At 32.0% G+C, this 18,756-nt stretch overlaps 1 protein-coding gene across 1 annotated transcript in view; it reads right to left on the minus strand.

Annotated features, from left to right (window-relative positions):
- Positions 1-18,756, minus strand: part of LOC108904414 (atypical protein kinase C) — a 179,714-nt gene that overhangs the window by 51,978 nt on the left and 108,980 nt on the right. Inside the window, exon 3 of the mRNA XM_018706965.1 lies at positions 5,675-5,725. Coding sequence (XP_018562481.1) covers positions 5,675-5,725 — 51 coding nt within the window. The remainder of the gene's footprint in view (positions 1-5,674; positions 5,726-18,756) is intronic.

Genomic DNA, 18,756 nt, shown 5'->3' on the forward strand with positions numbered 1-18,756 from the left:
ACTCTTACAACAAAAAAGTTAATGGGGGGGTCAAAATATAGGGAATCACCCTGTAAATGTTCCAACATCAGGAGATTTTGTCTTGGATCACTTAAACCAAAAGACCTTAACGAACTAGAGTCTAAAATCAGTCGTCATTGAGTATTAAAATTAAAAAATTTCTTTCTGAAGATGTTCAATGTAAATTGATGAGAGTTATGCTAATGAATTAATTAATTGAAAGCAAAATGTCACTAAATTCGTACAAATTTACCAACCGGTGGTGTTAATACTAGGAGACACTGCTGATAGTCTTAGCTTATGGTATTGTGGAAAACAACGACTCTGCGAACTAAAACCCCGTCCAGTATTGAGTTGCTCCAGCAACATTTAACACCATTCGCCACTCGAATCACAAGGTATAGACCGTTTTCGAACTTATCAGTTTCCAATAGCATTGCATCGACATGATTTGTGTGAGGATGAGGAAATTTTCTGCCTGCTGTTATTCCTTTGAAAATTAAATATCCCTACGCAAATATTTTTTTGGACATTCAGTAATAAATATTTTGTATTTGAAATTGTATTTAGATCAAACAATTATAATATTCTCTATTCTTCTCTGTTTCTGATACAGAACTTTTTTGTGGGTCTCTGTGCATGAAGGTTTCCAGTTTTTATTTTCCTGTTTCTACTTTAGTTTAATTGTATAAAATATGTTTATCTGTATTTATTTTAATATTACATTAGACGTCAGGTGTACGCCAAAAGGTGATTCCTAGAAGTAATGTGAAACTTACTGGGCTACAGATTTTCCTCCGTGGGGATTTTGTTTTTATTTCAGGTCCGGTGAACTCTTGGAAATGAAAGCGTAATGTATGGTTGGGTAGCCAAAGGAATCTCTGAATCTTGAGACAACGCCTTGAGGAACTAGCGTGTGTGCACAGACATAGAAACCGGAACCGAGCGAGATTATACAAAAAAACCTTAAGAATCACAAAATAAGAAAATACTGGCAATATATGGCAAGAAGATATGAGGAGAATGGCGTTAAATTGTTAAGGATAAATAATTTTTGAGTGATTAATGTGATGATGTAATTTTTTTGACACAATTTAAAAACTGTTCCAGTAGCAAAATTAATTTATTTGAGTAAATGTCATATCATTCCCACTCTTTATGTAAAACAAGCAATTCATATAAAAGTAACATTTAGTTATACGAATTGAGACGAACAGATAATAATTTTTTTTAGAGCTAATATATAAGTTGCTGTCCAAATTGGATTCAGTTCAGTATACTTAGTATCAAACAGAAAATTAATGGGGAGGCGGTATTCTCTGATATTCGGTGATTTTTTATTCATTTTAGGGGAATATAATTTATGTACATCAAAAATTACGTAACGCCTTTCTAAGACACTAAAAACCGTTTTTCTTGGCAGCACCGTTTATTTTTGAGAACAATAAAATCAAAATGAAATGAATAATTCATACTCATGAATGAGGTGCAAAAAATGAATAAAACATGCCAATTAGATATGTAAAGGCCCATTTTCAATAAATCTAAAATTGAGGGTAAAATATGAAAAAGAATAAAATAGGTAATTAAGTAACAAATTTACGGACTTAAATTCGTTTTCACCCCGGCGGATTTTTTGTTAGCATATTTATTTTGGTCAAAATGTTGCCAGAAAATATTTTTTTTAATTGTAATTAAATGATTTATGAAACAAAATATGATAATTTTTATGATAATTCCAATTGTAAATATTCATTGTTTAAACTTGCTTTGTGCAGCACAGTTCTATGTAAATGTTTTTTAGAATGCAATAGGCGCCACATCTGCTGTCAATTTTTTTCCTTTTGAGGTGGATTTTCGGATATGTAATGACAGACATGACATAAATTAAATTTAGAATATAAGTAGAAAGGAAAATTCATTACATGTTTTCGTGAAACTATACAGGGTGTCAGAAGTTTGACTGCCTTAATTTTAACAGACGATAGAATACCTACATTAAAATAAACAAAAAAGCCTAAACATGGGTTCTAAACAATTTCCGAGGAAAAAATTATCTAAATCTCCAACTTGATGTACAAAAGTTCGATTAATTAAGGAATATTTACATAACTGCGTGCATAGAATACCATAAAATACAATGTTTATCACTTTTATGAACTTCTTTATGCTTAATTCTAAAAAATAATTAGCGTTGTAATAAATTTAAAATTCATATCGAGCAATGTGACAACGGCGCGGCGGATAACACGAGGTGCTAAGCTGTCCAGTAATACGCAATTCAGTTGGTATCTGGAATTGGACCGTGTCTGAGTGTTTTTTGCGTACCACTATTTCCTTTTCTTGAGGTGTTTTCCAGCGAGTTCGCGAAGATTGGATTCGGAGGAGTCGTGCGTGCATCGAAAGTGGTTGAGGACATTTTGAACATATGTTGTAGTCTCTGTTTTGTATTTGTGCGTTTAAAAATTGAAAGAAAGTCGATTTTTAAAACTTAAAACCAAACTTAGCTTTCTATTTAAATAGAACAAAAAAATCACAGAGGCGCTGTGATTTTTGAAAAAAAAGTCAAACTCAGCTCCAAAAGAGCGTAGGAACAGTTTTTTTAAATGTGTGTTTTTTCATTGGCTATACTTTTTATAATTAAATATTATGTACGGTTTTGAAGATAATCTAAATGTTTATAAAATCGACTTTCTAAACCCTTTTTTGTTAATAATTTTTTTCGGAGAGACAGAAGGTTAAAGTTATGTATTTTTGCCTTTGACGGGATAAATAAATAGAATTTTGCAAAAACTAACAACAAAGTTATGGATAATTAAAATAATGCTGTTTTTTCAGGCTTTTCTGCAATAACTTTTAAACAATTTATCCGATTTTAATCTACTGGGCGGCACTTTGTAGGTCTTTTTATTGCGCATATTTCGTCTGAATGCTTTTCTCTAAAATCAATAGTTTTTCCAATATATTGGAAAAACTGATTTTCGACTCAAATTGTTTAAAAAAAACAATATTGCTAATGAAAAAAATTGACTCACGAGATGAGACACCTACACATTTCGACAATAAGATAGCGGACGTAAATTCATCGATTTTTTTAGTTCATTAACTGCTATAGCGACGCATCTTAAGTCCATTATTTGCTACGTAACTGTATTTCAAGGAAGAAAGATGTCTTCTATCTCTAAAATCATTTATTCGCAGTTCTAAAACTATTCGTCTTAAACCGAATGTATTTTGATGTTTTTATTGCAAATATAATTTCAAATACAGTGTAATCATTAGATACTCGAAAATGCAGTGGCGTCTCTTTACTATTCCTAAAAATTCAAAATATCTACGGTGTGTAGTTTTTTATCTTTAATGGTTGCAATGTATTTCAAATCAAATTTGTAATAAATGTATTTGTGACAAACAATTTTCTATTTATTCAACTATACAGGGTGTCCCGGTATTTGATACAAAAAAATCGAGTACAGATAGATGAGGTCAAAATGATAACAGTTTTTCATATACATTTTTTCCATACGGGCCTACGTTAACAAGTTACGGGCCCTCAAAGTTGAAAATTAAAATCTTATTTTTATTTACAGTCTCTAAACTATTAACTTCAGAAAGATGCAAATTTGATGATCCATAATACATGCGTACAGCTTGTTTTTGATGTAGTAAGTGAAACTTCATTGTGCCCAGAACACCAGGGACGGACTATGCCCAATGGTTAACAACCCAGAATTTTTGCATAGATGACGATCGCAATCTGCCTGCATCAAAACGAAGTTCCCAGAAGAATTTGCCAACGATAATACCCTCTTGGTTCAACTCGGTGAAATTAACAGTTTAGGAAATATTTGTGATTTTATGTAATAGTGCACTCGAGCGCCGCCTCCACCATTTTTTGTTTTTAATTTTTAATTGCACTTAATTACTATGTTAGAAGCGTACATGTTTTAAAACAAGAGCCTAGAAAATCTTACTGTGTGTTAATGTAATTTTCACTAACAAAATTTGACAAACACACTTTACACGTAAAAATAAATTAAAAAATAATTTGAAAATAAGAAAACTGTGAACATCCTTTTTCAATATGAGCACCTTCCACCTCCACACACTTCCTAAGACTACGAATATTATTTGTTTGTACATGAAAAAGCATTTCTGTGTTAATAAATAGGTCCATACATTTTTGAGGAACGTCTGAATGGACATCGATATTTGGGGTTTTTGACAAAGAATTTGCAGCCACTATTAGATGATGTTCCATTAGACACCCGAAGAAACATTTGGTTCATGCACATTTCAATCTTGATGTACGAAATTATGTATTATGTGTTTAATAATAAATGGATTGGGAGAGGAAGCGCAAGTTCATGGACACCACGTTCTCCAGACTTTAACCCGATGGACTTCTTACGTCGGGATACTTGAAAAGTTTAGTGTACGCAACTCCAGTACAGGCAAGAGATGAATTGCTACCAAGAATTAATTTCCATTGTAATAATATTAGACCTACTTCAGAAATGATTTTTCGTATACAAACAAATAACATTCGTAGATTTAGGAAATATGTGGAGGTGGAAAGTGTCCATATTGAAAATGTATTTTGATAGTCTTCCTTCTTTAAAATTATTATTTTTAACTTACAACATATTCTTGTTTTGTTTTTCTATTTAGTGTTAAGTGTAAAGTGTATTTGTCAAATTTAGTTAGTGAAAATTACATTAGCACACATTAAGATTTTCTAGGCTCTTGTTTTAAAAATATGTACGTTTCTGACATAGTAATTAAGTGCAAATAAAAATTAAAAACAAAAAATGGTGGAGGCGCCGCTCGCGTACATTGTGACATAAAATCACAAATATTTCCTAAACTGTTAATTTTAGTCGAGTTGAACCAAAAGGGTATTATTGTTGGCAAATTATTCAGGGAACTTATTTTTGATACAGGCAGAATTCGATCGTCATCTATGAAAAAATTCTGGGTTAGTCCGTCCCTGGCGTTCTGGGCACAATGAAGTTTCACTTACATCAAAAACAAGCTGCACGCATGTGTTATGGATCACCAAATTTGCATCATGCTGAAGTTAATAGTTTACAGACTGTAAATAAAAATAAGATTTTAATTTTCAAATTTGAGGGCCCGTAACTTGTTAACGAAGGCCCGTATGGAAAAAATTTATATGAAGAACTGATATTATTTTGACCTCATCTGTATATACTCGAATTTTTTGTATCAAGTACCGGAACACCCTGTATAGTAAGTTGAATTTGGAGTAAAAAATATAATTGTCAAACAAACTTGTTTCCCGGAATTTCGGAAGTAAAATCACAAATTTAGTGACTTTTTGTTTTTATTTAGTTCCATTAATCTATGTCAAATATCATTCGATATGTTTTTGTATTTGTGATGTTCTTCAAAAACCTAAACACCCTGTAATGGCAAATGGAGCAACATTGGGGCACGGTATATTTGGTGAAATTACAAAAACCGTAATGTAAGATCTGCCAGATCTGTACGGGAATAATAAAAGTATCCGTATCATTCGTATGAGTCATTTCTCAGCTGAAAACACTGTCTCGTCCGATACTTGAAGATTAACAAGCTGTCTGCTTTGCTTTCAGGTGTGAAGCAACCTCCACAATGTTAGTAGAACGATTAAAAAAAATTGTCTACTTACTGTCCTCTCCTTGGCAGGGCATCCCGGGCTGTGACGGCACATTTGGGAACACTGTGGACAAAACGACATGAAATAAGTAACTAGTCTCTTCCACGAAGCCCTCTTTGACTACTTTGAACATTCCGGACCACTGCGATTTCAACAATCCGTAAGGAACTAGTTCATTCGCAGCGTTTTTGTTGTATTTTCGACATTTTTGTTGTTATACTTTGGCACATACATCGGACGGGTAAGAATTACAAATAATTTATCAGCCGATAAGATAACAATTATCGTACCTGCGGCTGCAAATACAAAATTTCATTTATTGCCGTACGAAATGAGGGAGATAATTGTGTATCAGATAAAGCAGACGCCGGCGAGCTAATTATTATTAATAATCGCCTATGGAGGTGGCTGCTGAGATATCCGGGCAGATGCCGAAAACAGTTTTGGGCGACGATAACGGTTTCTGAATTGGCGATAGCAGCTTTGGTCGGCGCAGAAGCGTCGGCCCCATAAATACGCTCCTTTCAAACAAACGTCAAACGGGATGTTAGATCGGTGATATTTTTTACCAAACGCTAAAATAGATTGACTACAAAATGTATCGTGCTAATGTTTCATTTTGTTTAAAGTACTGTAAAGATTGCTTGGTGAAATCTCGACAACATAATTTGTTGATAAACAGGCTGTTACAAATTCGCTTCGCACTTCAGGGATCTCGAAAACGGTAAGAGATACGAACTAGCTTACAAGGGGGCAAAGTTGCGTAATGAGGAGACCAACATTATGCCTCTAAAAAATCAAGGCTAACATGATTAGTTTTCGAAATATTAAAAAAAAAACGAAATGTTGGAAATCCGTTTTTGTTTCATTTCAGCCTTGTTTCAGGTGATATTGAAAAAATAACACTTTTTCATGGCCACTTTTTGCCTTCTATCGAATGGCATAATCAGTTTTTATATGTAACGTTTCGTCTTTCCAGGACCATCATCAACTTCATTTTTTTAAATAGGACCTGGAAATGTTATTACATTTTTTGCAAGCCTTCATGACCCCCAATACTGTACTGCCTCAGCCCGAACCAGATTCAGACATTTTGTCTCGAAAAATTCATCTACAGTGTATTCGTTCCAAATTTATCTAAATTTGTTATTTATATTTATTTGTTTATTGAATTATCGTACACTGTAAGTGTCATTAGAAACTGTGAAATCCATCTAGTTATTTGAACTATTACCACCATGCGTTACAATAAAACATTTATTATTGTTAACTATTACCATCATTGGTCATACATAAATCGATAAGTTTTTGCGTCAAAATTAAATTACAATTTTAATTTTATTTTGACAAATTAATTCTTAAAAATGTATATGAACAACCAAATCTTCAACTGAATATTATTCTTTAAAAACTTTCAGTAAATGTTCAAAAACATTTTCGTTATGTCAAAAGTTGAAATGAGGATAAATTTGGAACACACTGAAGATGAATTTTTCGAAACAAAACGTCTGAATCTGGTTCGGTCTGAGGCAGTACAGTATGAAGGTCATAAAGGCTTGCAGAAAATGTAATAAAATTTCCAGGGTCGTATTTAAAAAAATGAAGTTGATGACGGTCCTGGAAAGACGAAAACGTTACATATAAAAATCGATTGTGCCATTCGATAGAGGGCAAAAAGTGGCCTTGAGAAAGTGTTTTTATTTTTTCAATATCACTTCAAACAAGGCTGAAATTAAACAAAAACGGGTTTCCGAAATTTCGTTTTTTTAAAATATTTCGAAAACTAATCATGTTAGCCTTGATCTTTTAGAGGCATAATGTTGGCCTCCTGATTACGTAACTTTGCCCCCATTTAAGCTAGTTCATATCTCTTACTGTTTTCGAGATCCCTGTAGTGAGAAGCGAATTTGTAACAGCTGATTTATACAGAATGTTTGGAAAAGTTGGTACAAAATTTAAGGAGGTGGAAGTAGAGCCAAAAATAGTAAAAAAAGTTCCTACAAATATTTGTTCTCCGGAGCACCGTTACTGCGATATGGCCCTCGAAAGGGGTCTTAGCCTTTGGATATTTTTTAAAATAACTTTCTGATTCGGTGAAATCGGTTATAATACTTATAAATAAGGATAGTTTTCTAACTACCCTTAATAGGAATTTTGATAAATTTTTTGAATTATCAAGCAAATAATATTATTTTTTAATGAATTAGACTTTTTTGAAGAAGAAATTTCTGTATTTTTTTCGAACTCTGCGTAGTTTACTCAGAAATAATTATTGTTTAAATAATGTTTAGCTCAGAACAGTAACATTTTTTAACATTTTTACATAGTATAGGCATCTCTCATAGTGACAGTTTCGTTGTAATGATATTAATGATTGTCACTTTCGCGTGCTATCATTTAAATTCTTACGTTTCTTAGTTGTGATCTTTGTGTTTGACTTTGCATTTCATTCGATTTTTTTACAACCATGAATGCTTTTACTAATCGTAAATATGCCGATATGCATTTTATTTATGGTTTCTGTAATGGAAATAGTATGACGGCTCAAAAAGACTATCGGCAACGTTTCCCTGATAGAAGGCAACCTTCTGCAAGATTGTTTGGGAAAATTCATGCAAGAACGATGGAATCAGGAGCCCTAGCTCCAAGACATCGTGAATTTGGCCGTCCAAGGAGGCGTAAGCATGATTTAGAAGAAATAATTTTTTTAACGTAATACTACTGTGAGTGTAAGAAGAGCGTCTGCTCATGATGGTTCATGGTTGTAAAAAAATCGAATGAAATGCAAAGTCAAGCACAAAGATCACAACTAAGCAGACAAAGAAACGTAAGAATTTAAACTATAGCACGCGAAAGTGGCAATCATTAGGATTTTATCAAGGATTTAATCAAGGATTTTATTTTTGTGCTTACTTTTGTTCTACACGTTTTACTTTTAAAGATTTCAGTACCTAAAAACGCCAGAAATTTCACTATTTCTCGGCCAGGAATATGGCCACCTTAAAGATGTATCTACTATTTGAAAATGTTTAAAAAAAGTTACTGTTCTGAGCCATACATTATTTAAAAAAATAATTATTTCTGACTAAACTACGCAGAATTCGAAAAAAAAGTGGAGAAATGTTTTCTTCAAAAAAGTCTAATTCATTAAAAAATAATATTATTTGCTTGATAATTCAAAGGAATAAAAAAATTCGAAAAAATTGTTAAGGGTAGTTAGAAACTATTCTTATTTATAACGGATTTTGATGAAACTTATGATAGTCGTTATAGACCCTTATGGTAGGATTATTATGTACAATTTTCATTCCATTATCTTAATCAAAAAGAAAGTTATTTTAAAAAATATCTGAATCATAAGACCGCATTGGAGGGCTACACCTCAGTAACGGTGCTCCGGAGGACCAATGTTTATAGGAACTTTTTTTACTATTTTTGGCTCTACTTTCACCTCTTTAAATTTTGTACAAACTTTTCCAAACACCCTGTATAACAATCTTACCTAATCATGAAAATTTCAAAGAAAAATTGTGCCATTCTTATTTAAAACTTTATAAGTGACATCTTAGAGAATTTTTTACCCATTTGAGTCTAACGCTATTTTATAATGTTTTGTCATTTTAGTAGGTTCAAACATTCTAAAGCTGTATACAGAGTATTTCATTCATAATATTCATAATTTTAATCAAGTATTCGGAAGTATTGAAAATGAATGCGGATTTTTGAATAATGATTTACATGTATTCGAATCGCGACAAGCAGGAGATTACCATAAGGTAATCCCGAGGGGTAAACCGCTGAGGAAGTTTTTGTACATGTCCCCAGGAAGTCGAGAAGAAGTTGGAGGAAGTTATAAGGAAATTGAAGAAGTTGAAAAGAATTCCGAAGGAAGTCGGGGAAGTTTTTAGGAATTCCAAGGAAGTTGAGAAAGTCTGGAGGAAGTTTGGAGGAAGTCGGGAAGTTGGAACCAAACTGCGCATGCGTGAACGGTAAACGCATGCGCAGTATTATCTTTTATAGAAAAATGCGGAGGAATTACGAAGCAGTCTAGAGAAGGTCCGAGGAAGTTTGACGAAGTATAGAGAAGTTTTTGTATAGAATTCAGGGAGCGGTTTACCCCTCGGGTGATCCACACATTAAAGTAATGAATCACTGCCTACTATTTTGTCACTAGAGTATAATAAAACATAAGTAACGTTTATAAATAAAAAAATTTTAAGATCCATTGTAATAATAATTATTATTATTAGACGGCAATAAAAAAGATATTTGGAGCATTTCTTCCATAACAACTGTCATTTTTGACGTTTTAAATAAGAACGACAAAATTGTTGCCAAAATTTTGATATTCTGACATGTGGTTTAATAATAATTGAGTTATCCCGATATTATACGTATTCTTTTTGGTTCACTTTCCGATAAATCTAGATGATGTATAATAGCAAAAATGTCGAAATATACATCAATACGGTAAATATACATAGACACAAAAATCACTAATACTAGTATCTATAAACAACAGATCCAAGCATGCTCGTTCATGCAATTTTAAACAATCCAAGAACAGTCATACACAAATATAGAAAAATTATATCAAATATCCGATTTGAGCCCACACAAATATTTTATTTTTAAAAATATATGTCTAAATATCAACTTACAGCCATACAGGCTGTCCGGAAGTGAAGATCAAGTCACTTTTAATCAAAAGATGCTTCCTTGAAGTAATTTTTTTTGAGATACTTCAAGTGACTTAAAAATATTTTATTGAAATCAGATGTAGGGAAATTTTTGGAGTAGCCGAATTACAATATTTTCTATCTGTACCTACTTTGGTCACATTTTCTAATTAGGTATCTTAAAAAAAATTAAAAAACAGCGAGGCCAACAACTTTTTAAGGAACCTAAAGCGATTTATTTGTATCCAAAGAAGCAGAAGCACAGAAGCATGGCCTATTCGCTTCGGGACACCCTGTATATAAATAAGAAAGCACTTAATTGTAATTAATATACTCACCTCTGAGTAAATTTTTGTAAAATCAAAATCAAGGATTACTAGTCGGCAAAATCTTATTTAAACTAAAATTCTATACCGAGTGAGTCATCATTTATGTTCTCGTATACAAATTTTGTTTTCGCCATTGTTTTTAATAACAGTTTCCAAATTTTAATACTAATAACGTGAAGGAAATTTTGAGAATACTGATTACATCTTTCAATCTTTAGGTCTTTTTTTTTTCAACTTTTCAAGTAGATACCATACAAAATTGGTTTGTTAAATCGAAGGAAACCGATTTATAGAATTATTAAATTAATTAAATGAAAATAGTAATCGTGTATTTTTGAAAACCAAACTGAAAAGTCGGTTATTTAAAAAGAAAAAGGATGATTAGGATTTACATTTTTGTATTTATATATCCATGACTATTCATAGTTTTTCAATTTTTTCACACATGATTACGGGGTACAAATGTCTTCAAAAACAATATTTATCTAATACTCGTATTTTGAATATAACTGTCTAATATAAACATTCCTTTGTATTTTCGACAAACTACAAACAAACAAACAAAATAAAAATGAGAGATGCAATAGAACGTTACTAATAAACATTATGTACTTAACACAAATTTAACAGGGGGAAACTATAGAAATTAATAGACACGCAAACTTTTGCGTCTATTTTTAGAATCGGACACAAACATTTCTCCACAAATAGAAATGATCTACATTTTATTCATGCAACAAGAATTAGAAGGGAAAACTCTGAAAATCCTGTTTTACATAATGTGGTAGGCGTACTTCATTGAGATCGTTTCTAACTGTAACAAAAAGAAAAACACATTTTTGTAATTACTGTCAGCAGTAAATTACAGAGCAAGATAAATGTGTTTTTGCGAGGTGTTGAAAGATGGTACGGAGGTAAAAATTTGTTAGGGTTTTTGTTGTTTACATCTTTATTACAAGACGCCAGGACGAAAGAGACATTTTAAAAAATATTTAAAACATTATTGTTATTATCTTAATATTAATAAAATATTATATAAAAGGTGAAAAATTTGAAAAAATTTGATTTAGCATCAAGATTAACATGCCTTCAAACAGTGATCAAAACCAAAACGTAGAAGGTAATGACGGTCTTAGGCATTGCAGGAGCATACCGTTCTGATGAGTTATGCAAACTTTGGACAATGTCAATTTCAAAAATTTCTATGACATTATTGTAATTACAATTCCAGATTCTAAAAATGGTATGTCACGTTCGTTTACAATTACTTCTCGTCTGGGTTCGGTTTCTCACCTAGAAAATCTCAAGAAATATATTAAGATTAGATCGGAAATTAAATCTGAAATTTCACGTTCTTTTATGCGCTATCAAGCAGGTAAATGTTACAACCAACCAGTCGGCTAATATTATACAGTTTTTGAAACTAGATCATCCTGAAACATATACAGGCCATTCATTCCGAAGAACATCGGCAACGTTACTGGCTAATACAGGAGTTAATGTTTTAGCAATTAAGAGACATGGTGGGTGGAAATCAGCCACAATTGCAGAAAATTAAGTTGCTGACAGTTTAAGTAACAAAAATGAAATAGTTGACAGCTCTGTATCTTGGAAACTAACCATTTCCTGAGCTATGTTTATGGCAACTATTTTCTTACTTTGGGAGGCATAGTTCTAACGCCCTGATTATACATTTTTCGTTTTGTTTAAATTTTAATCACGATTTCAAGAGTTGATTTCTTGAAGCTAAATTATTTTTTTCTTTTCGCTATATTTCTTTCGCTGGTTTCTATATGATATTGAATTGTTCAATACTCGTTTATATTTTTCTAGAAAACTATGCATCCTACGACCCATGTTTATGGGAACTATATGAGGTAGTTTTTCTTAAGACAAAATTAAAGCTTCAACAACTGGCGTCTATCGACCGTAGATCATACGATAAATGGATCAAAGATGAAAGAATCAAAAACGGGCATACCCAACTCAACTAAATTATAGATATGAAGATGAAAAGTAAATTAAAATATAAGTGACTGAGATGTGTATAAAAATTCCACAAGGATTATCAAAAATATGAAGAAAAACACTCAAAGTGGGTTATTTGATTAGAAGCTATTACTAATTTGAATTTATAATAAAATTTTGTGAAACATTAGAATATATTGTAGCAAATACAGAAAGAGATTTATATTTATAGTAATATTTCTTGAAACAATACATTGCCGCAAAAACAATAAAGAATGGGAATTAAGTTTGTCAAATTCCCCTAGTGATTAATTTCTAGAGAAATGGAATTTGTGACGTTCGATTTTTTATCTAAAAATGGATTGTTGTTGCGATAAATGATTAGCTACAGACACAAGTGAGATAGTTTGAGTAAGCCTTTAGATACCCATTTCCGTTCAATGTCCAGAATGAATTTCTTCAGTAAAAAAAATGGAATTATTTCAAAGAGTACGTAAGTCTGATGGCATTATCAACCACAGATCTTAAGTCCGCCATGTTCAGGATGCATCTGTTATGTTTTATGCTAATTCAAAAAATGTTACATATAGCCTCGTCCTTTTTGGCAAGGAAAGTGAATAACATTTCTCAAAACTTGAGAAAAACTTGCTACAAATATTTTGCACAAGGGTTTAGCTGGGAAATACCTACAAGTGCAGGTTTTTAAAAGTAAAATTTCGGAGTATTTCAACAAATAAACGCATTGTTATCAAAGTCGATCAAGGAGATAATATCAGAGAATATGATTGCAAAATACAACTTGTTCAATTCTTTAGAAATCAGATAAGGAAAGCAAGGAAATTGATTTGATATCAGAATTTTTGTCCTATGCGTTAGCGAACTGAACCGAATAATAGTGTAGTGAAAAAAAGCAAAATATGGCTTATTTTGGGAAGTACTTGTTGCTGCTACTAAACCTCGTACAAAACTAACCCCACCCCTCGTTTCCGATGGTGGTGGACCCTAATTTGAGGTCCGTTGATTTCATGCATCTCCCACAATTTGCCAAAAATCACCTCTCTTTTGATTTCCAGCCTCTATAACCCTCCTTCTATTTTCACGATCAATCCTCACAACCAATTAGAACAGACCAAAACTACCCTTAATTTTCGTTATCGCCATAAAAACAACCTATATGCATCTTCCCCTATTTTCTAGGTTCCTGATTACCAATATGATGATCACGACCCTCCTCCACCCTCGCAGCCCCCTTGAACGTGTCAAAACTGCCCCCAATGTTCCTTAAAATCAGATTAGGGGTCCATTCGAGGGGGTTGCAAGGGTTGAGGAACGTCTTGATCATCAAATTCATGATCAGTACCGTCGAAAACGGGGGAGGAATACAATCCATAGCTGGGATGCCAAAATAAAAAAAGGGCTGGTTTTTGGCCAATTTGGAGGAATGCGCAGGTTTAGAAGTTCAAGGAACCTCAAATTCGGATTCAAAACCCTCCAAAATATAGAGTGAGGTTGGTTTCGTAGCTGCAATCAATACTTCACTACCATCGACATTCTTTCGCTGCTTGTTTTTGTTCCATTCGCAGACAGTTCTAGGATAGTACATAATAGTTATTCAACTATATTACAAATTTATAATATGTCTTCACTTAGATGTTCTTATAAATGGAATGATCAACTACATCGAACCTCCTAGAACTGTTTTCTGTTGGAACCAAAATCAACCTGTTGTTAGTTATGATTCCATGGTGAAACCACTTATGTAAGGGAAGGATATATTGCAGTACTACCATGCATTCTGTCAGTTTTCCATTTCTCTCACTTCTACTAAGAGTTTGGCCTCTTTTAAAATAATACCCGGAAGTAAGTCACTGTTGGTGGTGGTTTGCTCTATATCTCTTCCAACCTTTAAAGCACAAAATGTGGATAAACCCAATATACTTACGAGGTTTGTTCAATGGATATTAGAATTAGTTCTAAGCTACTACTAAACTGACTATGGAATTTCTTAACAGTGTTCCAACAACATACAGGTATAAACTCGGAAAAATACGTTCCAATGTAGAACTGACTAACCATTGGTTCAAAATCAGTTCTTTACTGACTTGTGTGGTGAAAATTGTTCGTTGAGTGATTCTAAATTCTCTATTGTAAATTGTTTGTTGGAACAAGCAGATGATAAACTATTTGTACCTTGTTCGCTTGCTTGCAACCATCCTGTCGCTAGGAATTAATTTCACCATTCCTGAACTACTTCGTTTGTTGCTGGAGAACTCTGTTAAGAAGTTCCAGAATCAGTTCTGTAGTTCTTCAGAACTAATTTTAATATTTGTTGGAACAAACCTTTCATGTAAACTGAAAATAATCTTGTGGTACCGTATGTTCATTTATTTGAAAGTGTGCAGATGATACCTACATATAATATTAAATGTGTTAGGTGCTAAGACATTAAAGCTTTGAAGGAAATCAAACAGCCTTTGAATTTTCTGCATGTGACATTCTCCAAGAATGTCGCTAATTACACTGTGGTGAAAAATAAAAATAGTAACAAACCATATTGCAAATAATCTAGAATATTGAATTTGCTTTTAAACATATTTGATAAACCTATATTTGAAAAAATTAAAAAGAATGGGGGTAATTATTATTTTCAAGAACCAGAAGGCTCTTTTAGACAGTAAAACGGTCAATGACAGAAATACTCTAAATGCTGACTGTTCACTAATACATATAATTTTTTTTATCTTTCTGATATGCTTACTGAAATAACGCTGCAAATATCAATTAGAGTATCCATTTTAGCACTGTAATGAATCGTGTGTCTGTTTAATTGATGAATAATTTTCGGTTGTCCATGCCCAAAAATATCGCCGTTATATTTCCACCGCGATTAATTGTCGCTTGTTACGTTTATTTGCAACATTTGCATTCCCTCAAAATTTAATTAACTGGTAATGGCTATTAATTATAGAATTACATCGACGCGTAAAATATTATTTCCGTCGTGAGTTATGGAAATATGACATGTAACGCTGCCGTTTTAAGTATATAATTAGGGGTCGTAAATTTTACCTTTATATTATACCTATTAATAATAATTGCCCTCTGGCAAGAAGTTTTAATGATATCGCTTCTAAGGCTCCAATAATACAAATATATCTTTTTCTATTATTGTGAGTAAAATTGTAAATTTACCATCTTCTGCACTGTAAGAAAATCTAGTTCATAGGCATCAGTGCGTCAAATAAATGGTATATAATTGATTTTATCTACCACGCAAATACAAACTAGTCACTAACATTAATGGAAAAAAATTCTAAATTTTTATGTTATTTTCAAAAGGCTGTAACTTGGAGAAACATACTCGGGTCGTACAAAGACAAGTTGAAGCTCGATGTTTCTAGTTTCAGGATCTGAGTCAAAAATTTGTATTTTTAACCAACTAAGATATTAAACATTTTTGTATCCCTTTCAAAAGGTCCACGGGTTTTTTTTGGGCACCCCTCCTGTCAGCTCTTTTAGTTTCATTCGTTCCTCTTTAATTTGAGCTGTTCAAAAGCTTTGTACCATGATTTGTCGATAAAGATGAGTTATCACCGTTCAAAGAAAAATGACCTTTTTGGCTTTGATAAAATTAGTTACTCGGGAACTAATAATAGTACCTATATAAAATCTAAGCAGGGTTTAGAAAACTTCGAGGTATCCTGTGCGTCCTTATCGTCCTTTGATAAAAAATTGTTTTCAAGAAAATTTATTCAAAAACAGGTGAACATTTCCTATTTAAGAATTTTCGCTAAACTTTACAAATAATGAATAGACTAAGGATATTTTCTGTTTTTTTAACCTCAAGATCTTCAGGAAATCCTCAAGAGTTCAAACCGCTGTTATTTTTCTTTCATTGTGATGTGACATATGAATTAAAGGATAAAAAAATTAAAAATTTTTAAAAAATATATATTTTTTTTTCAATTTTTTTTTATATACTTAATATTCACAAAGTACGACAAAATTTTGTCGTAAATGAGAGCGCGCACAATCGTATAAGAACTATATCTTTCCAAGCTATCACCGACCAACATTTATAGAAAAACGGTGCTGGAAATTATTCCGCTGAATCACATGTGATTTTAAAAGTCTCAAACATGTAAACATTATTTACCCCATTTCATGTAAACACAGCTTCTTTGGCAACTAACACATCGAGTGTAAATCGGTGAATTTGTTATGATTTTGTTGTAACAACCATTTAAAACTAACAGCACTTTGAAATATAATCAATTCAAACACTTTTTACACGAAATCTGTAAGCAACTTAGGTATAATCTTTTTTTGGAAATACCGAGTTTAATTTTAAAGGCGCATATAACATGAAGTTTTTTAATCACCCTGTATACGTAGATATTAGAAACGTGAAAACGCTCAAAGAAGCTGATAGATGAATTAATATATTATTTTTTAATTCTATGTTCCGACTAAAGCAGTTTTTATATTCATTAAGTAATAAATATTTTTCGAGTTTGTACCTATCATTTAAATATCTTTGTTTTTCGTCAAATTAATTCATAGATAAAAAAAAGTCTATTTTTAACTCAACATATTTTTCGCATGCGTTGATCATATCAATTTAAAGCCAGTACAAAAGAAAGACAAAATCAGTCATATGATACAGAGTATATAAGTAATGATACATATATCTTTAAAAAAATTAATTCTTTGGATAAGAAGGTGCTGATTACACCTAAGATTAAAAATAGCGGGCAATGTAGTTGGAGATAACAGCTACTAATTATCTTATTGTTAAATAGTCCTTGTGCTCAATATTTACAAATATTTGAATTTAAGTAGTAAATTATTATGAAATTCTACGGTAGATATATTCTGAATAGAGCATTTTAGTATATCTATCTATTTACACCATAGATTTGAACAGACAGTACAAGTATGAATGCAGACCATCGATTGTAACTATAAATAGAAACATCAAATAGCGAGCGTGAGGTGTAGTGGAAAATTGGTTAAATAGAGCAAAATAGTAATACGCATTTTGTAGCGTACAACATATTATGTATTTATATTTACCTAATTATGTAAACTACAGCTATTAAGACATGATATTTAAGATTTAATTTAATTCAACGTGTGTATTTCTTTAATTTAAAATATTCCTCAATAGAACATTACCTACATTATGCTAGAAGGGAGAAAATGCTAAACCAGAACGAAACAATTGCTGTTAACATATTATAACAAAATAACAATATCCGGGTAAACAGAAATCTATATTTAATTGAACGAATAGACAACAGATGTTCGTAACCATAGAATACTTTTTGTACGAAACTTTTTCTGAAATTTACTTCTTAAAATGATATACGAGTTCTACATAATATTTCATGTGCTGCACATTATGTTGTCAAAATACCACCCAAACACCTGGTTTTAGGTAAGTATCCTAAGAGGAAATAATTTTTTTGTCTTGTATTCAATTAAGATCAACTGCTTCAGCTGTTTGTCATAATTCCTGTCTTCGTATTTTTTTGTACCTGCTGGTGTTACTGTAAATGGTATTTGTCAATATTATTAATACTTCTATTAGTTATGATTAATACTTTTTAAGTACTGTTCAATAGTTATCGAACAATTGTTGTAGGTGTGTTCATATCAAACAAAAACCAATTTCCAAAACCCTTAGAATATTTTAACTTTATCAAAAATCATATAGAAAGGGAAAGATTTTTCGAAGGAAAATTGTCATGAGTCAAGTCTAGTGAGAAGATTCACCTTTAACTTTGCTCATTTCGGAATGATTTTGTAATCGCGGACAACTAGTATTCTCGGAAGAATCGGAAAAAAATGAGATACTTTATGACAATATGAGTAAAACCATCTTCTATAGGTAACATTCAGTGAATTCAATGAAAACATCATCAAAAAGATTTTATGGATCAGTACATTTACAGGGTGTTCCATCTAAGAGGGATTCTTCTGTAACTCTGTAACTGTAAAATTTATAAAAAAAAATGGTTTTAATAAAAGTTTACTGGAATCATGTGGGTCATGCACAGAAAATATTTTTAGCTTTACAGGGTGTTCCATTTCGCGTGGGCGCTACATAACTTTG

Source organism: Anoplophora glabripennis, unplaced genomic scaffold (genome assembly GCF_000390285.2).
Source record: "Anoplophora glabripennis isolate ALB-LARVAE unplaced genomic scaffold, Agla_2.0 scaffold77, whole genome shotgun sequence".
NCBI lineage: Eukaryota > Metazoa > Arthropoda > Insecta > Coleoptera > Cerambycidae > Anoplophora > Anoplophora glabripennis.